Genomic DNA, 23,247 nt, shown 5'->3' on the forward strand with positions numbered 1-23,247 from the left:
AGTGTCACTGAGAAATAAATTTAACAAGTAGAAATCCAGTATTACTCAATAGCTGCTCGAGCAACACAGCACTGAGTCTAACGTCAAGAGATCCCCTATTCCCACTGGCCTCCCCTAAGACTTCAGAATCAATCATTCTTATATTATTCCCAATAGCTACATTTCTGCTGTGTTCTTCAAAAGCCTTGGATGTGCTTTGTAGGTTAAAGCAGCACTCTGATTCACTCAGCACTGACTCACCCAAGCACTGTCTTTTGTTGCTTCACTGTCTTGGCTGTTGGAAAGTGGTTTTCCCAAACTTACTTCTTCCTATTTTCTGCTTGTTTGCTACCTAATCTGCCTCCTCATTTGCTTCCTCCTTTCTGCAGCCTCACTTCCTGACACCTTGTTCACAACAAAGGTGAAGAAGAGGGCTTGAGTACTGCTCTTATCTCCTGTATTTGTCCTCTCTCCCTCAAATTGAGTAGTTACAGTTTGTTCAATCTTTTCCTTAATTTCCCATTTCCTAGCCCTCAGAACAGTCTGGTTGTTCCCCTCAGGAACATCAGCCAACAGTCTCTATCCTCCTTGAAATGAGATGTCTGAGAGCAGTGTCCGCCTTGGCAGAGGCCTTATTAACCTCAAACACTGCCTGAATACTTTGTGTCTCTGCCTTTGATCACACCTGATGGCAGCTGTCTGCTGGTTTTGGGTGCTGAACCCCCTTTTGCTGTCTCCTGCCTTCTTTCTGAAAACATGCTACTAAAGTAGCTGTCCCTCAGCCTGCATTTATAAGGATTATTCCTACTGGAGCATAATACTTCACAGATCATTCTCTTGCATTTAATTGTTTCCAGACTGCTTCTCCTGTTTGTAACTATAAGCTTGAATTTTGATTCTGTCCTCCAGTGTACATATTCTGGGAAACCTGGCATCTGCAATTGTAATGAGTGTGATCATATCTATTCTGGGATATTAAATATCATCTAGGATATTAAAGTATATATTGAATAATACCAGATCCAAGGCTGAGCCCTGCAAAATCATGCTTGACCATTTTCTTATCTTTTGATAATGAGCCACTTGGGAACTACTTAACTGAGTACAATTTTCAAGATTGTATTCATTCTGTAGGGGTTTCACCCAGCATGGTTTGCTTTCCCCCTTTGAACTGAAATAATATTTTGCTATGAGGAGATAATAGGCCAAGTGATACTGGAATGAAAAAATGCTGTCTTGGAAGAAGCCAAAGTCTCCTTTGATGTGCTGGTGGGATGTGCTAGGTGTTGTCGATTGCAGTGTTGTGACACTTGAGTGCACACAAATGCCACTCACCCCTGGGCCATGCCAACAAATGCCACTCACCCCTTGGCCATGCCATGGGTTCCCTGCTCACAGCAGGGTGGGGAACATGAATGGACACCAGTAGGGCACCAACACCACGTGTGCCATGGTTCCTGCTCACTGCTGTGTGTGTCTGCTGGGGAACTGAGCAAAAGGCTGATGTACTACAGGGATCCCAAGAACCACTGTTCTGTCTGCTGTGGGAATGGTTCCTGGAACCAGCCCTTTTTTCAGCTCTCCAAAATCCATGGTGTATATTTCACAGCCTTGTGAAGATTTGTGCACAGGGCTCTTAATGTCTGTGAAGTTGTTTGCTGTGAGTCATGTCTTCTACTGGCCTGGCCTGCTGACTCTCCTTCTGGACAGTAAAAGGGAGAAATTCTCCCAGGTTTTCTCTGGAACTGAATATCCCTACTTGCAAATTAAAAAAAAAAAAAAAAAAAAAAAAGTGCTTAGATTTTTTGGCAAAAAAAGTACAAAAAGTTTCAAGAGCTGGAAAGAAAAAATTATACTAAGCTCACTCAGGCACTGACACAGACTGTCTAAACAAAATCTATGTCCCTGGAGTCCCTGTAATTTGCAAATGAGTTAACAACTAAATAAGTTATTGTAACTCTATTTATCAGGTTTCTGAGGAGCATGTTTTGCTGGAGGACTGACACTGCAGCAATATCCAGAGCAAAACTTTTCAAGTATTCCAAATGCAGATGAACACTCACTTCCCCAAACTGACCAGTGTCAGCCACCTTCTTCTACATTCTCTTTCATACTGTCTCCACCTCAGAGTCACCTGCCCTTCCTTCATCACTTCTTCCCCTTCTTTTTTTTCCATGTAGATTATCCCATCAAATGTAATCTTCACTCCCAAAACAGCCTCAGAGGGGCTATTTAGAGCCCTCAAAGCAGGGCACTAACCACCCCTGTGATCTGCAACTTTCTGTATCCTGAGAATCTTTCTAGTGCTGGAACAGGAGGAGATGTGAATAGGGCAGAGCTGTTTCAGACACAGAAAATGGCCAGCTCATCTCTCCTGCTGCTTGTGGAGGTGTTGGTAACTTGAGGCAGAGTTGAATTAAAACACCCCCAAAACTTCTAAATGGCACATTTTTTTACACTTCTTTTTCATTAGGAATGGCTTTTAGTATTTGGAGATAAAGCATCAGAATGCTTGACTTTTTCCTGGATTAGAAATCTTAATAAGGGGAAGAAGAGTAATGTTGGAGTAATTTGAAGAAGCTGATGTAGAAGTTGTCTCTTTTTGCTTGATCCACCCTTGTTTTTGACATTTCCCCAGGCTCCCCTGCCTTTTGTTGACAGGTTCTTAGAAAATGGGTGTTGGCTTTATCTGAGAACAGCATCAGATGTGGTTACATGAAAAATACGCAGGTGAGAGTTTTGCAGTGGATGCAAAATTGATTGGGGCTTTTATTTTTGGTGTGGGGTGGTCTTTAAGAGCCAACAGGTGAAAAGAACTTACTGTGTTTCAGAGCATCTCAACAAGTAGGAGAAAAAAATACTTCTTGTGGGTACAGAAGGGAAAAACCCCAGATATGCTACAAAACAAAGCAGGGAGGAAGTCACTTTGTTAGGCTGATGGTTGAGATCAGTAAGCAGCAAAGACAAACTGCCAGGCCAAAATCCTGCTGCCCCAAAGAGAAAGATGGAGCAGGGGGAAGGGAAACCTGGGCATCCATGTGAGGTGGACTGCTTTTGTCTGTGTTAATTTATCCTGTCTCAAGGGAAAGGGCACTGTGCTCCCCTGGGGAACAGGTCTCTGGAGGAGCATCGCATGCTGCGAGCAGTGCAGGTGAGGCTGCTGTCAAGGGATGATGTGGCAAACGGGAAGGAATCAAAGCAACTCCTCTTTGTGCATCTGCAATGGAGGCTGAGTCATTACCATTCATCACTAGCCCGACTGGTGTGTTAATTCTGGTGACAGTTGTTTTCGGGAGAGAGGACAGCTTTTGATGCCTTTTAATTCCTGAAAATAAAAGAAAAAAGGGCTGTCAAGGTAACAGGCATCCGGAGAGGCTGACTGAAGACAGTGGGTAAGGAAATAGCTTTAAGTCCCAGGGAAATGCAGCATAAAAACGGAGCTGCCACAATAACCAGGACAGTGTGGCTTGCTCCTTCTCATTTCTGAAGGAAGCAGCAAATGGCTAAAACTTCCCATGCCCAAGTTACAAATGACCTCCAATTGCAGGACAACGCAGGAGAGTTACAGCTGCAATATTTGCTCTGTCATTCTTCTTGCTGGGCTGTCTTTCTGATTTGAGTATTCATATCTGCATTTGTAGCATCATTCGTCTTGGAACTTATACTAGTCAAGCCCAGAAACCTCCCTCAAGAGAGCAGAAGCCTCTTCTGGCCCCAGTCCTCAGAGGCTGACAGGCTCCACAGCACCCTGGGGCAGGTTAGCCATTGACTTTACAAGGGCTCAAGATTTCTGCCAACCATTTCCTGCTGTTTCAGGGAAACCATGGGCAGGGCTGCCCATTGCCAGCAGTAGGCCTTGCCAGGAAGCTTTAAGACAAGATGCACCTTGTGGGTGTCTTTCCTTCAGCACTTCTCCTCTCCCTCACCCCCAGCAGTCATTTCACATGCTGGCCCCACCAGCCTCTGCAAGCTCAGGGGTTCCCAGCCCTGACCATGGGAGGCAGTGCCAGGAGAGGTCCTGTGGGATCTCAGCACCTCAGGACTGAGGTGCCGAGTCACCGAGACCACCCTTGGGGGGCTCAGGAGTCCTGGAATGTTGCCAGAAGTGGCTGGACTTTGATCCTACACAGGAGACAACACTTGTATGAGGATAGGAGGATTTCACCGGGGTGAATGGTGAAGGGATAAGTTAATTAGAGAGTGAAACACAGGGTTTAGGATTTCTGTACAGGGGGGGTTTAGAGAAGTAAGATGGAGGAATTGGGGCGTGTCCTGTCCTTCTTCTTCTTCTCCTCCATCTTCTGTGGTGATGGTGGCACTTTAGGATTGGTTATTACTAAAAGTGCACTGGTTAATAAGGGTGAAAGTTATTGGGGAAAAATGATAAATATTGTATACGTAACTTTGAGTATAAAGATAGGTGACCGCCCCGGAGGGCGGGGAGTGTGCTCATGGCTGGCTGCTGAGCAGACCTCTGTCGGGCCGAGAGAAAATCTTTTAGATAAGCAATTAATAAACACCGAGACCGAAAAAGATTTGAAGCCTCTTCTCATCCTTTGAAGCGCAGGCTGCCCCAAGGCCACCCCGGGCCTCTCCAGGCCATCCAAACAGCCGAGAATCGGACAAGGTCCCAGCCTCCTGTGCCAGCATCCCTTCCCTCCAGACTGATCCTTCTCCTCTGCAGCTTTCATGTCCCTTACTACTCCTGTTTTCATACCTCTCTCTCATTGATTCCCTCTAATTCTCTGCTTCCCCTCATCACCCAATAATGGTGTTTCTCTCTTTTCATCACTTTCTCCATCTACTCAGGACCATGGCAGGGGCGCTGTACTGAAGCAGAGGGATGCTTTCATTGAGTATCATCTAATCAGAGATGGTCCTTGCCTGAAAAAATCATTTCAATAAACAGAGAAAGAAAAAGACTGAGGGAGGATGTCTGGAAAGGAGGAGTGGCTTCCCCAAGGCTGTCCAGCAGGGCCAGAAACAAGTCCTCTTCTCTTGCTCATTGGACCAAGCTGTCATGTCTGCAGGGATTTGAACAAATGTAATTTTAAAACAAAGCCAAGTTTGAGCGGGGCCTGTTAGGTATGGAGTTCCTTCAGGAATCTTGCTGCTGGGGCAGAGGAAGAACCCAGTAGGCAAACCACAGTGCCCCACTAAAAACCAGTCCTGGGATGCTCTTGGCTTTGACCACACCCACCTAGGAAAACACAGCTTCCCAACCCTGGGAAGGCAGCAACTCACAGGTTGTGCAACCAAGACACCTGACGTGACAGCGAGGGGGCAGCATGAGCAGGTGGGATGCAGCACCACTTTGCAGGGACCCTGCACCCAGAGGAAAGCTGTGCCTGAGCTGGGAAGCGTCTTTACACCTTCCTGTGATGGCCAAAGTGCTGCCATAGGATTTGCTAATGGACATGGCCTGGGCTGGGTGAAATCAGGTGCTTCAAATGGACTTGTCCCATCTTTAGTTTAAGTTGTGCAGGGTCTGCAGACACCTGCTGGGAGAGCTTTAAAAAATCCCAACATAATAACTAGAGAGGAGCTCATTATATCTGTGACTCATTGGCCGGAAGCTGCAGTGAACACGGCTGCTGTGCCGGCAGTCTCGCTTCCAAGGGTGTGGTGACACGTGCAGTTACTAGACTGAGAAACTGGTGCTCAGCTCAGGTTTACTGTCATAGCATTCTAACTTCTGATAGCAGAGCTGCCTGTGCTAGGCCCCACAGTGGACAGACATATCCCTGAGGGGACCGCTAAGACAGCAGGGCTATGCAAGGCTCAGACACTTCCTAAAGGCCAAATGTGTTTTTGTACAAGTTTAGAGCAAATTAGTTTGTAGGTAAGGTCCTCTCCTAAACTGAGGGACCTGACACAAAGGAGTCAACTTGCTATATAAAGTTCAAGAAGCACAGTGACAGGACAGACCAGTATGATGCCGAATTAGGAGTGACAGAGATACTCAAATAATATGCCCATTGTTGGCAGACAGCAAGTTTTACTTTGGTGTTGTTCTGTTGCACACCTGATCAGGAAGGTCCTTAGGTTTGGTATTGCACCACAGACTGTGACTCAGGTGAGTGTGACTGTGAGAATCATGTCCCTGCCAAGGCATTTGCCCATGGGACACCTGCCATCACCTATGGTTTCCAGCTTGCCCATGTGTCCATTGCTATGGGCCACCCCAGCGTGGGTGAGAAAGTGATGCCACTGCCATCGTGCTAAAAGAAAAATTAGTTCCATCAACACAGGACAGTGAAAGAGCCTGGGGGTTCCCTCCTGTCACACTGTCCCTGGGGTGAAAGGGAGGAGTTGCTCTGCAGTCCAAGCAGGGCGAGCTGTTTCCAGCTCTACCTCTGCCACCAGAAAACATTCCCATTCATATGCAAAACTTTTAACACCCCGGGCTGACAGAGCTGCCGCTGCTGCGCAGCTATGGCACTCAGCAACAGGGCAGGGTACATTTCAAGCTTGTCCTGCTTCCTCTGCTCTCAAAATCAACTTCTCTCTCAGCAGTAAAAACACCCCACCTCAAAGCTCATCTCAAAGGCTGACTGTAAAAACAGGAGGCGTCATTTGTATGAATGAGATAGTTTTCGTAAGTGCAGATGCGGAAGCTGTTACCACCAAAATATTTAGGAAACTGGTGAAAGGAAACAGTCGAGCTGTAGCACAGGAACAGGTTCAAGCACTCGGCTCTGGCTGCGCCCTGAGCTGCATCCTTGCCACGATGCAGAACTCCCAAGAAGATTTGACTGCACTCGGAGAAGAAGATGATTCCTTTGGGGAAGGTAAAGTCATCTTTTATTAAACTAATCCTTCTCCTACTCAGACTAGAGACCGGTTACTAGCCTGGGTGGTATTTCTTGTGTAAATCTGAAGTTGTCTCTGGGCTTCAAGGTCACAGGGTGACCAGACTCTTTTTCTCTTTAGAGAATGGAGAACAAAGGGACCATAGATACAATAAAAATACTTTCACACTGGTTCAGCAGCTTCTAGGAAGTTACTGCAGAAGAAAGCTAGGGGGACACCCAGTGTACTCTCTACAGTGGCTGCACTGTGCAAAGTAGCACATAGGGCATTCAACAGCACAGATGCAGCTGTGGTTAAAGTGGTAGCAGCTCTTTACTGAGCTAAGGGTGACCTCCTACTTAAATTATCTGAGCAGAATTAGCATTCTCCTCTCCAACTGCCACAACCTGAGATACAAAGCCAGTGTCATAACTTCTTATCCCTAAAACTGCTTCTGCTTGTGCTTGTTTCCTGTTGCTTGCATTCTGTACCATCATTTACATGTGTATTGAGTACTATCAAGTCAAAATAGCAGAAACACAGATAAGAGGGCCCAGAGGAGGACGAGGAAGAATCTGGCCCATGGTGTTCAATTTCTGCCGTTGCTCACTGCTCCCCTTTGCACTTGAGCCAGGGGGAGAACTTGCTCATGCAAATCTTCTCCCAGCCCCCAGCCCTCCACAGTTTCTAAGGGAGTTGAAGGCACAAAAGGCTGCCTGGATCCACTCCAAAGACTGTGAACCTTTAAACTCACTTTCAGCACAGCTTCAGCAAGCCTCATTTAAACAAAGCTCAGCTGCGGTTGGTATGGAAAACTTAGCAGTGAATAGTGCCAAATCAAGTTATCTGAGCCTCAGTGAAAGGCATCAGCTCAGAAAAGAAAGCAGTCTCAATGATGTTCTCTCCGTACTCAAATACATTTCTCACGTCTCTATGCCCCCACTTCTCACCCTGTATCCCAGTCTGGGCTCAGAAGGGCAATGAATTTGCTGACAGGAGAGGTCAGTGCATTTGCATTGTGGAAGAAAACCTAGTAGTCCAGGAAACACCTCATGCCAGTGGGCAAATCAACTGGCACTGAAAGTACCCCATTGCATTTGCTGCATCCTGCATTCAACAGAAGTGGATGCTGCTTCCCAGGATAATCATCCACGTGCTCTGACTTGATATGGACATTTGCAATTGCTCTAAAGAGCCAGTGGGTTTTTAAGCTTATTTGCTGTTTCTGAAACCTTTAGCTCATGTTCTTAATCAGAAATGTTTAAGGGAAGGAGAGAAATGTGGGCAGGTTAGTCGACATATATATTGTGTTATCTGAAGGGAATGATACACCACTTCAAAAATCTGTTCCAGCCTCTCAGCTAAGTTGTTTCTGGCAGGGCTGATCCAGAAACAGCTAGAGGAGGCTCTGCTTTTTCAAAGGCAGGAACATTTTAAAAACCTTTCCATGACCCTTCTTGGAGCAGGAGGTTGGAATAGATGATTTTCTGAGGTCCCACCCACCTAAAGTATCCTACGAGGCTATGAGTTGGTGACATCCTCTTCGACTCACCTACGTGTAACTGGGAACAGTTGTATCCCAGCTGCTCTCTCAGACAGAGATTGTTGGCTCCCAAACCTGCCAGCTGGAGAGCCCAAACAACACAGGCACAGTGCTAGACTTCCCCTTCAGTCCCCTCTCCTCGCTGTTGAATGGGTTAGCAAGGAAGCATTAGCTTTCTGGCTGCTATTTCTGGAGCGCTGCTGACCCTGGAGAACCCGGAGCGCTCCCTGGGGCTGGGCGGGATCCGGGCGGGAGCAGCGGGGCCCGTTCGGGTCACAGGGCAGCCCCGCCCCGCTCCTGCTGCAGCCTCAGGCGCCAGCCAAAATTTAGTCACAGCCAAAACTTCGTCGCAGATTTTCGGGCCAGATGGAGGCACTTGTCAGGCACTGAACTCCCAGCTCAGTGCAGACCTCAGCTCTTAGGGCTTGACCTAGTTTTTATTATTTTCCACATCCACCTTGATTTGGAAAGTGATGATGGCAAATCTCTGTCCACCTTTTAAAGTCATCCCAAGGCTTAGCTACCATCACAGTTAAAGACAGCTACATTTTAATTCTTCTAGCACTGATCTGTCTCTGCTTTTTTGGAGTTAGTTTCCCTCCTGTCCAGGAGAGCTAAGATCTCATTATTGCTTGTACATATAAAAATCTCATATAACTATCTACAGGCAATATGCAAACCACTCTCATCCTTTGCCAAGCAGACTGTTACCAATGAGTGTTCACTTATAAAGTTTTAATCTGTTAAGAATTTTCATGGTTTTTGAGACCAGTCCCTTGGAGACATGTGGACGCCAACATGGAGCCCAGTGCTCCAAAACTGTCAGACCAGGGACAAATCCAGAAGTTACATGACGTGTTTACTCATACTTCTTAAGTAAATGTATAATATATCAGGATCAGTCCAAGGATCTGCTGAAGTCCTTTCAGGTTGCAGCATCACATGAGGGTCTGCTCTTCTCAGATTTTTCTCTTTAATCCTCAAGTCTTTCAGATTCAAATTTCTCAGGACAAAGTCAATGTTATCCTGTCAAGATGGCTTATCTCCCTTGCTCCCAGCTATGCCTATACTAAAACCAGATGAATCACCTCACTTCCTCAAGTAGCCTGTTTTCCACTTCTCCAGACATTGTGCCATCTGTGCCATACTCAGTCAATCACTGTTTAAAGTTCCCTTTCAGATCACTGACTTAAAAATAGTTCAGTCCCATGGAGGAGAACCAATCTTTGTATGTCCTCTTTAGAAACTGGTATCTTTGATGATTTCTCAGCTGGGTTATGTGTGTAAAGATCTCATGCAGTACCAAGTTCTGCTTCTTACTGAAGTCTGAGTACACTATCAATACAATTATTTTCTCTAAAATCCTAATGATTGCCACTGATTGTACTCCATCGCCTTTAATTTTGCTTATATGACTTCAACATCAGCTATTCCTTGATGAGGCCAAGGCCACTGCCAGGCTATCACATTATTAGTAACACAACATTATTTACAGCTCCCTGGAATTACTGTGGTGTTGCAAGTTTTCTGAAATATCAACAAGAAGTTCCTAGGATAACTTTTCTCAAAATTACAGTGTTAAACTGTCTTCTGGGAAAGATCAAGGGGGAAATATTTTCCCATTGATATAGATTGTCAGATCTATATCAGTGGGAAAATTGATATTTTCCCACATATAACTGATATTTTCCCACATGCAAACCAAAACATTTGTTGAAAACTTCCATGTTTTCTGCAGCATAATCCATAATGCCACAATTTTTACTTGTCCTTCAGTAGGCATTGCTTTTCCTTATTATACCTTGAAATCGCAAGTCACAAAGCTGGATGTGACAAAATAGGCTAGAACTATCCTCACAAAAATGCAACAGGCATTCAAAGCTTCGAAATGTTCAACCTCAAAGAAACTTTGTTAGCTCTTTCCCTTGTTTTGTAATAACAGTGCCTTGCATTGACATGGTGCTCTCTCCTTCGAGGTTTTGCAGAGATTTTGCAAGTGCTTACGTGGTCTGCAACGTGGTCAGTGTTGAACAGGGCACAGCTGTAATGCGGAAAAGTTTAAAAAATAAATTATTTTAGTCTTTTGAAAGCACGGGGAGTGATAGGTTTAATTTCTTTTAAGCCCTACTCACTATGTTAACTCAAAGCATCTTCAGTTACTTTTAAAACTTTGTTAGGTCAAATACCCACTTTGGGCAAAATGCTGTTTAATTTTTAGTGACTCTAAGTGCCTGGGATTCTGAAGTTATATTTCATTAAAAAGAAATCCCTTCCACTAGCACTAGGCTTCCCCTCCTCAGTGCAGCCTGCAGTGATGGTGTGGATTTCCCCTGGCTCTGTCTAAGATGAGGAGCCAAGCCCAGAGAGTGAGGGGAATTTGAGCACAAGTCACCTCTCTTGGCAGACCCTGGTTTCCCTGGGAGGAGAGCTGAGGGCTCACACAGAGCTGTGATGCCACTGCACCAGCACAGCCTCTGACTGGGACCAGGGGCTCAGCACAGCAGGAGCTCCTGGATCAAGCAGGCACATCCATGAGCAGAGTTTGCAAGCAGTCAGCAAACATGGCCAGCACATCACAGAATCATAGGATATGCTGAGTTGGAAGGGATCCATCAGGATCATCGAGTCCAGCTCCTGGCCCTGTACATGATACCTCCAAGACTCATACCTTGAGTATGACTCAAGTGCCCAAGAGCATTGTTCAAATGCTTCTTGAACCCTGTCAGGCTGGTGCTGTGACCACTTCCCTGGGGAGCCTGTTCCAGTGCCCAGCAACCTTCTGGGTGAAGAATCTTTTCTTGATATCCTGCCTAAACCTCTCCTGACTCTACTTCATGCAGTTTCTTTGGGTTCTGTCACTTGTCACCACAGAGAAGAGATCAGTGCCTGGCCCTCCTCTTCCCCTCACAAGGAAGTTGTGACTGCAATGAGATTCAGTCTCCTTTTCTCCAGGCTGAACAGACCAAGTGACCTCAGGTGCTCCTCCTATGGCTTCCCCTCAAGGCCCTTCACCATCTTCATAGTCCTCCTTTAGACACTCTCTAACAGTTTAATATCTTTTTTATATGATGGCACCCAGAACTGCCCCCAGCACTGGAGGTGAAGCCACCCCAGCTCAGAGCAGAGCAGGACAATCCCCTCTCTTGCCTGGCTGGTGATGCTGTGTCTGATGCCCCCAGGACACCCCTGGCCCTCCTGGCTGCCAGGGCAGTGCTGACTCAGGTTCAACTTGCCATCAACCAGGTCCCTTTCCACAGCGCTTCCCTCCATCCTTTTGTTCTCTAGTCTATACACACAACCAGGGTTGCCCCATCCAAAGTCCAGAATCCAGCACTTGCCCTTGTTGCGCTTCTTACAGTTGGTGATTGCCCACTCCTCTGATTTGTCAGGGTCTCTCTTCAGGGCCTGACTGCCCTTAAGGGCGTCAACAGCTCCTCTCAATTTAGTGTTGTTGGCAAACTTGCTTGGTATTCCTTTGAGAATTAGGTCCAAATATTTTGTTAGCACCCTATCTACGCTGAGAATGCACAGAAAAAGTAGAAATTAAGCTGTGATTTATTGCAGATCTTTTCCTGCAACTGCTCTACACTGACCTCTCCTCACACGTCCATTTCCCACTTCCTGTGTATGCCCTCTGGTTGTACATGGGGTAGCCATAACCTCCCTGTCAGGTCAAAGCCCACACAAAATCCTATCAGTGTTTCCAAATAATGGGGTAGAGAAACCAACACTGTCTTTTTCATTACATTCATTAAGGGTGTGCTCCAGTTCAGTAGACCAGAGCCCCATTTTAGATGGTGCACTGCACAGAGTCAGAGTCCCAGGGCCCTTTCCTTGCCCAGGCCTGACATGCTCCTTCTGGCATACAGATACATTCCAGCACTGCTGCCCATCAAGGCTCCTGTGAGAACAGAACTGCATCAAATGTTTAAGGTGCGCTTCAAAAATGCATCAGATGCCTTTGCATCCTTGTAAAGCCTGCCTGTCCTTTACAAGAGAGAAAAGAGCTTTAGTTCTGGGGTTTGGGACCAGCTCTGAGGCTTAGCTGAAATGAAAGGTAGCTGCTGTACATGATTATGTGCGCTGCCTGCACATAGTGAGGTTAGAGATGTTAGAGAAAACTGAGGATAAAGCCTTGGATGTTAACTTATAGTTGAGACTCTTTATTCAGCAGCAATTCAGGTTAAGCAACTTTTCTCTTTCCCTGAAGCAACACTAGACACTGTGCTTTTCTTGGACATACAACTGCAGTGGCTTGTCAAATGTCACATGGGGCCATCCATGTCACAGCTTGTCTGTGACCCATGGGACTAGTTTTCTTTCCATGCTGTATCTAGCCCTGCTTTGGTGAGACCCCTCAGGTGTGACCCCTCCCCACAGAGTACATCAAAGGGGTGTAACTTTAGGAGAATTGTTTTCTAATGATTCTCATGTGTTCATATCAGTATGGTATTCCAGCAGATGCTCACCTCAGAGATATACAGAGATAATTTTTTTCCTATGTTTTCACCCCAGAGAGTTTGACACGGCTGCTTTTTATCCAGCATACAAGTTCCCAATACTTCAGGAGGCTGTTGTAAGGATGAGCAGCCTTGCAATGTATCAAGCATGGGAGCTTCTCCTTCCTGACTGCTGGGAGACTGCAGATCAGTGTCCTGAAAACATTTACAGGTCCCAGCAGCCCTACTTGTCCTTTTGGCTTATCTCACATTCCTGGAGAAAGTGAGTGCTGTACTCGCTGCAGCCCAGAGGATGAGAAATCCCATCACCAAGGCAACGGTGTCTGCTTCATCCAGATAGATGGATTGTAGTGAGATATTTGGCCTAAAAACTCAGATTGAAGCACCTTTCTGCAGAGCATGATCAGACCTATTTTAACACACAGGACAAGGATGGCAAGGAAAAAAGGGTGCTGCCTTATGGAGCATTTTTGTTATTCCTGTTTACACTAAATGCTCCACTCACCTGCTTCTCACAGCTGCTTCATTCTGGTTGTGGTCCATGGGTGGACTCAGAGTTATGCAGACGGGGGTGAGAGCTTTTTGTGGTCAGAGGAGTCTGTGTGAGATGCCCATCCCCACCCCAGGCGCCCCCACACTGACCCACCCACAGTGCTCTGGAACTTCCAGCTGTCCTGGGCAGCTGGAGCGTTATTTTAAACAGGGCATCGCACTCCATATATGAAGCAGAAAAGTTTGAGCCCATGATCCCCCAAATTAAAAAAAGATTGAAATAAGAGACCCTTTCTGCTTTGTTTTCTCCCGATTTTTTAATTAAAACTTTTGATCTTTTCAGTGCTTCCTTCTCCATTTCTGGAAGGCAGCTTTTTTTGTTCATATCTGTTGATGATATTTCTAGATCACTAATAATAACAACAGTGAGGGGAAAATCCAGGCCAAATAAACAAGTGGCATTTAACCAGCCCTCAGAGAAAGGAGGAAGGTATGTACAAGCTAGAGAGAAACCACTGATCAGGTGTGCTTGGGGCGCCTTCTAAGCTTGCAAAACAAGTGTCACACCAAAGGCTGCAGCAAAGCTGCCTTTTTTTTCCACACATTTTCCCCCTCCTGGTTTTACAGAGCATCTTTACAAAGTTCCAAGAAACACGAGCTTTTTGTCGCTCAGTCCCGTCATTAAATTCACAAAATAAATGTGTCTTGGCCAACGCAAGTGGGTGGCGTAAACAACTTCACCCCTTTAATAATTCGAGGCACAGCTCAGCCGCCTGTGAAATGAGCTTCCGCCTGCCTGGATGCTGAACCAAAGCCTTGTGGCCATGGGTGTGACAGGCACAAAACAAGCGGGTCAGGAAGTGCAGAGTTAAAAGACGAGGAGTGAAAACAGTCTGTGTGTGTGGATGGGGGGGGGAGAGAGAGGGAGAGAGTAGTCAAGCACTTGACAATGTCACAGAGGCCCTAAAAAGTTGATGGTGGGAAGATTTCCCATCCCAATAGTAGGATTTCTTCTATATCTCAGCATTGCTTGTGGGAGTGAGGGGTGTTGTCAGGCCACACAGAATTTTAAGCATTGTGTTGTTGATCTGGCATCCAGGAGCAGGGAAATGGTTTGAAGCAGGGGTTTATGCTGTGAAAGAGTCCCTGATATTCCCGTGTCTTTGGCCACTGGAAAACAGGTGAAGCAAAAGTGCTATGGAAGTCCTGAGCATTAAAAGCTTCAATCTGCATAACTTAATGGGGGCTGGCATTGGCTTTCTGTAGTTTAATTGCAGGTAGTCTGGGAGTTGGAAAGTTCAGAGATGCAGAGCTTGGAAATGATACCTTGAGTTCTAATAGTTGAAAAAAGCTTGGAAGATGAGAAGTAAAGCAGAAAGATATGAAGCCATGGAGAGCGAGAAAAAAAACTGGTATTTTGGGGAAAAGCCTGCTGTGACCAGCCCTTGTCTGAAGAGATAAACACAGTGGATAAACACATCTGGCTGCACCCAAACTGGGGCAGTTTCAATGACCTCTATTCCAGCCTTCTCTGAGATTTAATGCTCTAGCTCCTTAAACTGGTTACTTTATGTTCCTCTTAGCCAATAATGAGTGTGTTCAAGAAGGAGGGAGGGAAAGGGTGGAAACAAGAAGCCCCTCCAGGTTCCAGTTCAGGGCATGGAAATAGGGATCCTTCACTGCTGGCAGACCTGGGCTCTTTTGCTGACCATGGTAGTCCCCTGGTGCTAGCCTGGCAGCAGAGGGCACAAGTGTGGCTGGTGCCTGTTGGGGTCCCCAGCCCAGCATTCCCACCCACAGGGCAACAGGAGGCAGATCCACTGCAGCAGTGGGGCAGACTCATCTTTGTGATAGCAGGTTCAAGGAGAAAGCCCTGCAGCAGCTGCTTACCACTAAAGTGATATTTACTTGAGCTTTGCCTCTAACCAAGATCCAGTAGCTAAGGTAATGCCCACATGGGCCTGGACTAGGTTTCCGCAGTGCACAGTGATGCTTTTAGTCATGCCCCACTGGGAAAACTGCATGCACCTGTTGCTGCTCTGTTGCACTGTGATGGGGGAGCTCAGCACCCAGGCTGCTCCTGCAGCTTCACTAACCAGAGCCCTGCCCTGGATTTACTGCCCATGTCATGGCATTGTGTGAGCCTGCCTAAATTAACCACAACCCATTCCACAGAAAAGAAAAGTAGTCAAAATAGTCCAGCAAAATAAATGCTTCAGCCCAAAATCCCATGTGAAATGACCACCCTGGGAAGGAAACCCCAAAACTGCCCCAAAAACTCAGAGCTCTCTGAGGTGACTATAACAGTGCACACAAGGGCTTGCAAAAGCTCCCCTTTCATCACAGCAAGCTGTTCCCCAGGCCAGCCCTGCCTTCCTGCCCTCCCTATGCCCAGCCCTAGGGGAAGTGACCTGCAATGATGAGCTTTTGTGCAACTGATCCTCTCTTCCTGCTGTGTAACACCAGGGTGAAAAGCCCTCAGCCCTCCTCACTCCTCAGGGAGTGCACCTGTGGTTCAGGTATGGCAGCAGCTGAGTGGTATCCAGGAGGTTCCCTGGAGGGGTGCCACAGTCACCTGTGGCAGAAGAGAGAGGGACAGCCTCTCTGAGGAGCTTGGCAGAATGGCTAAAAGCTCTGTGAATATATTCAATATATGTCATTGACATAGTCATTAAATTTTTAAGGACTCCTGCAGGACCTCAGGGAGATGAGATCATAAAATCTCACACATGGGCCCCACAGTTTTCTCATATTTGTGATTAAGATGCCAGTGGCTAAAAGACTGGCCAGTGTTCAGACTCCATGGCATAACTGGAGCTTTGTTCACATCCTTCTCATTTCATGGTAGCTCAGAGCAGTGGAAGAGCTCTGTTGTGAACGTGGATATTATCTATAAGGCACTGTGCTCTTTTTAGCAGTTGGTTGTGACTGTGTAGAAGTGCAGTTTGCCACCTGAGAGCTCCTGTAAGTTTTGGAGTCCTGCTCACTGCCTTCACTCTGAACTAACAGATTTCCTTTTCTTGAGGGTCTTGGAGAAGAGATACTTTATAGATGTAGATAGATTTGAAACCAGATAGCATCTCTGAGATCCTCCTCCCAACACATGCTAGGAATGCCACATAACAATCCCAGTGCACACTTAACAAGCGAGGCTGTTGGTTTTTTTTTTTTTTTTAATTGAGAGAGGTGGGAATGTTGAAAAGAATCCATACAAAATATTCTTAAAGAAAAAGAAAGCCACAGGAGGAGCAGAGCAGTCCAGCACTGCTGAGCTCAGCTGTGGAGTTGGATGTCAGTAGTTTTTTTTTTTTCTAATTTCCCCATTGAAACACAGGCAGCTCAGGAGGTCCTGATGTGTTCTGCCTCTTCTGTCACTCTGGGGAGCTTCCTGCCCACTCCATTCCTGATGCCTGTTGTGAGCCAAGGAAGAGTTAGCTTAATCAGCAACACCAGCCTCTGAGTAGTGCCAAGTTGTTGTCATTAATCACTTCAAAAATCACTGCACTGAAAATAGTACACAGGGTCAGATGTTCAAAAACTGGCATGGTTTCACTGGTGTCATTTAACCTCAGCCACAAAGCCAGAACACACCCCTAAAGAAACACTTCTTATTTGCTTTACTTATTCTTTATGAATTTTAAATCCACTCACACAAAGCTGCTCTTCACCCTTCCTAGAGGAAATAGCTGCTATGAATGGTCAATCACCTCCAGGTGAAGGCAGGCTGGACCAACAAGGAACGTGTATCTCCCCAAGAGATGCCTGGGGGTGCTGGTCTGAAGGTTTGGTTGGAGTTTCTCTGTGCTACAGACCACCCGCTCTCCCTTGGAATCTCAGTCCAAATATTTGGCAGATGCACTTGGGGCTCATTACATTACAGAGGCAGCATGTTCACTGCGCTCCCCCGAATGGCATTCTGTGTGTGCTGCACTTGTTTTGTGTTTGCTATATTTAAGCCACAGAAATACGCGCTGGGGAGGAAAAGAGGGAAGTGGTGGTATCTTGGAGGCAGGGAAGAAATGAAAATAATTTCTCAAAGCTGCAGTCCTCTGTGCAGAATTTTGGTTCACAAGAAGGAAAGAGGAACACGGTCTCTGCACCATAGACCTCGACAGGTCACTGTACTGCAGTTTATCTGGGAATGATTACAAGGCAGCTCTGGTGTTACACTAACATAAGTAAGGATGGAAATTGCTTGGAGCCTTTGCACCTGAGGACTCTTCTGGGTTTCTGTTATGAAACTGCCTTGTTAGGGACATGCAGGAAGACCTGCATGCAGCACTGCAGAATTCATACATGGAACCAGATTTTTAAATGTCTGACATTATTTGCTCCTTTGCTTCCTGCTTCCACCCCAGCCTTTGCAGCCTCCTTCTACCTGACCATCATTTTCCCTAGACCATGCTCACCATCCCTGCAGCTCCTCCCCTTCTTGCCATGACCTGTGGGGCTCACAGATCAGTAGGAAGGCAGGGCCTGTCTCTATGCTGCTGCTGAGGGTCGCAGCAAGGCAGGCCAAAGTCCTGGGTGCTCCTGACTTGCTCTTTCAGTCATGGACTGAGGATACCTTTGATGTTTGCTAACATGTCCTATAGTGTCTCGCCCCATATAATACATATAATATAATATATAATCCTTGGTCCTTCCAGGCCAGTTGTCTGCTTCATATCACGGAGTGGAGAAGAACCAGAATGCCTGTGCATGTATAAAGAAAGGTTTTCTCCTCCTCTGTGTTTAGAGCTTACTCAAAATGTGTTTCTCAAATGCAGGTGAGGGTGCAAGGGGAGTATGGAGGTGAACATGGGCTGGGGTCACATTTTAACTGTAGTTCTGATGTCAGCAGCAAATTTCAGAAGCAGGTATTACAGCTTGATAATATGGGAAGAGATGGGCACAGTTCCTAAGAGACTCCCAAACAGATTCAGAATCTCAGCCTGCTGTCATGATGGATGGTGAAGGTTGTGGCAGGGAGACTGGTCTGGGCATTTGAGAGCCAAGAAACAAGAGGCATAAGAGATTACCCAATGATTCAAGAGGATCCCAGCAAGAAAGCTAGGAACATATTGACTTTCTGTCTACAAAGCTGAAACTGTTCCTGGAAATGGTCTAACAGGGTCTTCTTGATCTTAAGCATGTTGGTTGTACTGAGACAGGTAGCCCTCAGCTGGAATCTCACATGCTGCAGACCCAAGGAAAGCAATGTGTTCCACTGCCTGCACTCCTCTGGGCAGGTTGGTTTCCTGTCCAGCAGCAGGACTTCAGCCAGCCCATTACCAGCAGCATGGATGACACTGTCCTGCAGTCATGCTCCCAAAAACCAGGCTGATAGTGCCATACCTGTCTCTCCAGGTCTCCAATCCCTCCTATAATAGCTTTGATCATCTCATAGTATAGCTGACTTCCAGCTGTCCAGGAAAGCAAAAATTAGTTTACAGCATTTTTTCAAGTGCCTTAACTAGAAAACAAGGAATGGTTTTCAAAAACAAAAGACAGGGGAAAATTAAGGATAGAGCTGCAGTACTAGACACACCATCCACACACTTGGTGTGCACGTAAGAGCAGCTCAGCCAGCCCTGGTTGCTAAGCAGTCTGAGAAACTGGAATGTGCTGCTCCCTCCAACCCTGCATGAACATTGCCACATAAAACCTGCCCAGAAGAGGCATCAGTGCTGATTTTGAAACAGGTTCTGGGGAAAAAAATGCAATTGATGGCTCCTTTGTGCTGCTCCCCAAGTTATATATGTGAGGATAGGTAGGATGTATGCTTGTGCATACACCTCCCAAACATCAAATGCTGCCAGAAGCACAGGCCATTGTGGGAGGTGTTCTTGATCTGAAGGCAGCTATCTCAGACCACCACAAATGCATCCAGGTGGGACAAAGAACAGATAAAAGATGGATTACTAGGGAAAGTATTGTCTCTGTGGTACATCAAAAGCTAAAGGTGACTCCCCTTTCTGTCCTTGGCCCTCTCCGTCTGTATCCATAGCTGTTCCTTGACATACCAAGTGTGTCCTGACCTCCATGCCACAGGACATAACCACTGCATTATGATTCGGTCATTCCCAAAGATCCAACTGTGCGGAGCATCTGGCCAAAAGTCCCAAGTGGAATTTGTTCCCAAATCATTGCAGAAGATCAGCACTAGTAGCTTTTCCCCACAGTGCCCCAGAGCAGCAAGTGGAAAGACTTGCAAAAGCACCATCATGAGAAATGAGGAACTTGAGGGTGGAGCAGCAAAATAGTGATGGGAAGTAAAAGGGGGGAAATGGTTGCACAGTGGTTAGAAGAGAGAAAAACAAGTGGGTATCAAACTCTTCTGGAAAGAGAGCAAGAAGTGCTACAGGATGACAATGAATGTGCAACAAACTGGACAGAGAAGGTCTAAGTACAGAATGGAGTCAATCCAAAAAACAGCATGGGCAGGGTGCAGTAGGAGAATTGCGGCTACACTTTAATATGTATAGTTGGAAAGAGTAATGGCAAACTTGCATACAGTCAGAATGTTAAAGCTCACATCTTGCTCAAATTGCTCATAGCAGGGGTCAGGGTCTTGTCTTTTACTTCTCCCCTAAAAGCTTTCCCAAGTGATGGTTCCAGCACCTGCCGTGTTCCCCACTCTCAAATATGGTAATTTACCTATATTTTTGGACCAAGATCCCCAGGTAAGAGCAGTCAGGTTTGCACCCTGTCATCCCACACAAGACTTCCCTGGGTGTGATACCTGCTGGAGATGTCCTGTGGGGTGTCCATCAGCAGTGTGAAGATGCCTTGTGCATCCCTTCTGAGCATGGGAGTTACACAGAAACACAGCAAAGACAAGCTACATCAGGAAAAACCAGGTATAAATTGTCTTCCTGAAAGGCTAGGGCAGGCCTGATCTACCTCAGACATCCAGAGCTCAAAGCTGTGGTCTTGCCCAGCCATCCCCCACATCCTTTGGCCTCCTGCTGCTCTGAACATGCTAACAAGAGACCTCCATGCAAATTGCTGTCTGCAAGGCCTGCCCAGGAGCATTGCCACCCACCACCAGTCCTTGCTTTCAGCTGAATGAAGTCACCCAGGCCTAAGTCTTTATATCTGCATAACAGACACACATCCCCACAGCCAGCAGGGAAATTTCAACAATATCCCACTTTTTCCACACAGAGCCCTCTCGCACAGTATCTTATGGGGAAAAGAGAGTTTCCCCTGGACCTCTGTCCAGACTGCTGGGTTGTGCTCCCCCTTTCCAGTTTTGTCTAGTCTGAAATGGACCTGAAAGCCTCTGGCTCTCTTGATTCAGGGGATTCAGTGGCCTGGAGTCTGTGTGGCAATAGGAGAAGTAAAGTACTTTTCAATATATCCACCCCCCCAGAGGGATGTGTAACTGATGCATATCAGCCAGAAAATCCTGCTCAGCCCTTTCAAGAAGCTTTCCAGTGCCTAGGAGGAGCAGAGCATTTAGGTATTCTCAGACTATAATCTCTTCTCTGATAATCCTGATTTACTCTTTGGCCTGGAAGCAAAGGCTAATAGAAAGCAAAGTGCTTTGGCAAAGCTCAGCAGGTAATTTAGTAGTTCTGGTTTAGTTGTCTCAAGTATAATGTGGGGTTACCAGTGCTGAGAATTAATGTTTGTGAAGGTGCACTGGAGCTGTCTCAGAGACAGAAGTAGACCATAATTGTCAATTACTGCATTGAAAAGGTCACTGTTTTCTGAAGACAAAGCTAAAATCAGCTGTTGTCACTTAGAATTTCACTGGGGACACTCATGATGACCTATTTTTAACATAACAGAAGATTACGCTGCAATACCGTGAATAATTTATAGGCATAGTAGCATGATCACAGCCACAATACAATGGCAGCTTCAGTTCCTGCCAGATGATGGAGGGAGACAGAGCTCTCTGGCAATTTCCACTGAATTAGCAAAACAAGACACACGTGGAATGACTGTCCCAGCCTTTCAAAAGCATGTGTGTCAGGATGAATACATGTCCAGAAGGACTAAGTGGGGCAAAGATTTTATCTAGAGCATCCATCAACCTACTCAGTCTCCCAGCTGTTTCAACAAGCACTGGGGGCAGAGAAGTGGGAGTGTGTTTAGGGCTTGGTGTGATGGGGAGAAGGAGAGTAGCCTTCTGCATTTGCTATGCTAAATTATATTGAGAAATCAAGAGAAACAGCTCATACATCCCTACCACATGTATTTGCATAGGATAGAGGATATTTCCTTGAAAGAGGAGGCTGCAATATGAATGAGGTAATTTGCATCTGCAACCTTAAGTTCTAAAAATCTTCTGCAAGATAAGATCAAAAAGGCCAGAGGGAATTGGTAACAATTGACCAGAACTGTAGGAAGCTCCAGGTTGAAGTAGGATGTTGCAATTAGTCTATGTCACTGAAAACCTTTAACAGATAACCAGGCTTCCACGCAGTGAGAGCTGCCACCCCCTAAAAGGCTGAAATGGACTCAAACACATATTAAGTGTGCATGATGAGACATTTATAGCTTTCAGCGTTGCCACAAATATTTCCTCTCCTCTTTCCCTGGCATTCCATAGCCCAAAGTGCACAGCTGCTTTTTCCAGAAAGCAATTCCTCTGCCTTTGCCTCAGAGTTCACATCCTGTGTGACACACATGAAATGGGGGAACAGTTGATTCAATCAGAGATGTAGAAAGGTCACCCTTAAAATTTTGCCTTGGAGCTACAGCAGTGACACTGTGTTGGCACCAGCCCCTACACTTTTTCTAGTGGAGAAATGGGTGCCTCTGGAAATACCACAGCCGTGATTGCTGTAAAGTCCATCTGAACTCAGAAACCTTGGCAACGGCCTCTAGACCCCAGAGGTCCACACACCAGTGTGAAGAGCATGCTTCTCTGCTTTTACTAAATCTGGAGTAATTTTGTCTCATTTCTATTTCTAAGGCTGCAGGGTTTATTTTCAGCACACAATATAAATAACTCATATTCATTGTTCCTGCTAAAAATTACTTAAGATGATAGGTCATCTGGAATTGGCAGCTTGGATTTTTTATTCAGGGACAGTTTTGGGGATTGCACAATGCTCTGCAAAGCCTAGCTCTGTCTTCCTTGTCATTTGCTTAACTTCTTCATACAATATCAGCCTCTATGTGACAGGTCAGTGTACTCAATGAAAACAAAGTGGTGAGTCTACCTATCCTGACCCAGATGGGGAAAGATACAGGGATATGGGGAGGGTATCGGCATTGACTTCTCAAGCCTCCTTGCAAATTGTGTCTGTTTATGAACCCCATAGATTTGCCAGGGATTCCCCCTGCCCCTTACTCCCTCCCCCAAAAAAGAACTACTTGCAGCTGTTTAAGAGGCACAAGGGAGAGCTTGTTTGAAGGACCCTACAGCAGCTTTAAATGCTGGCAGAAGAACAGCAAATCATATAGAAAATACAACGTGTGTTTGGTACTTCTGTTGGCTGATGTAAAGTCCAGTATTAAAGTCATAAAAGAGAAATTTAGAAGTCCTAAGGGTGGCAACAAATATATGCAAAATCCATACCTCTAGAGAGATATATTGATAGTAAATAGGACTGTGTATTTTGGAAGGAACACTAAATTTGAAGAAAATAGCTCACAGTCTCTGGGAAAATACAGCCTTTTTTTCCTTGGGGTAACAGAAAAGATGCTTAAAGGAGGAAACGCAAGGTCCATTCATTGCATTTTTCTTTCATTTATATTCGCCTTTAACTGCTGTCTTCAGCCCGCCCAACATCCAAATTTAGAGCTTTCATGCACACTCCTGACGGCAGCGGAGGCTGCAGCGAGTGGTCCACCGGCCGCGGGGAAGGCAGGCGGCGGCAGCCCGCTCCCTGCCCCATTCCAGGCACGAAGGGTCAGAGGGATTCTGCAGATGTTCCGCCTTTGGGACAAACGGCCTGAGCGGCCAGACACATCGGGCGAAAAAAAGGAAGAGCAGCATGGCCGCGTCTCCCAGAAAGGTACGGGGGCACGGGAGCGCCG

At 46.2% G+C, this 23,247-nt stretch overlaps 1 protein-coding gene across 5 annotated transcripts in view; it reads left to right on the plus strand.

The window, feature by feature from the left end:
• The window catches only part of RIPOR2 (RHO family interacting cell polarization regulator 2), a 110,438-nt gene that overhangs the window by 34,740 nt on the left and 52,451 nt on the right, over positions 1–23,247 (plus strand). Inside the window, exon 1 of one of the 5 annotated variants that reach the window (XM_014264303.3) lies at positions 6,417–6,770. The exons of 1 other annotated variant lie outside the window; for it this stretch is intronic. In XM_014264303.3, the coding sequence (XP_014119778.2) occupies positions 6,560–6,770 (211 nt within the window). In that variant the 5' untranslated portion in view covers positions 6,417–6,559. Of the gene's footprint in view, positions 1–6,416; positions 6,771–22,994; positions 23,226–23,247 lie in introns of those variants that run through there. 3 more of the 5 variants (XM_026790965.2, XM_005482901.4, XM_026790966.2) reach the window with 3 other exon arrangements.

This window comes from Zonotrichia albicollis, chromosome 1, assembly GCF_047830755.1.
Source record: "Zonotrichia albicollis isolate bZonAlb1 chromosome 1, bZonAlb1.hap1, whole genome shotgun sequence".
Taxonomy (NCBI): domain Eukaryota; kingdom Metazoa; phylum Chordata; class Aves; order Passeriformes; family Passerellidae; genus Zonotrichia; species Zonotrichia albicollis.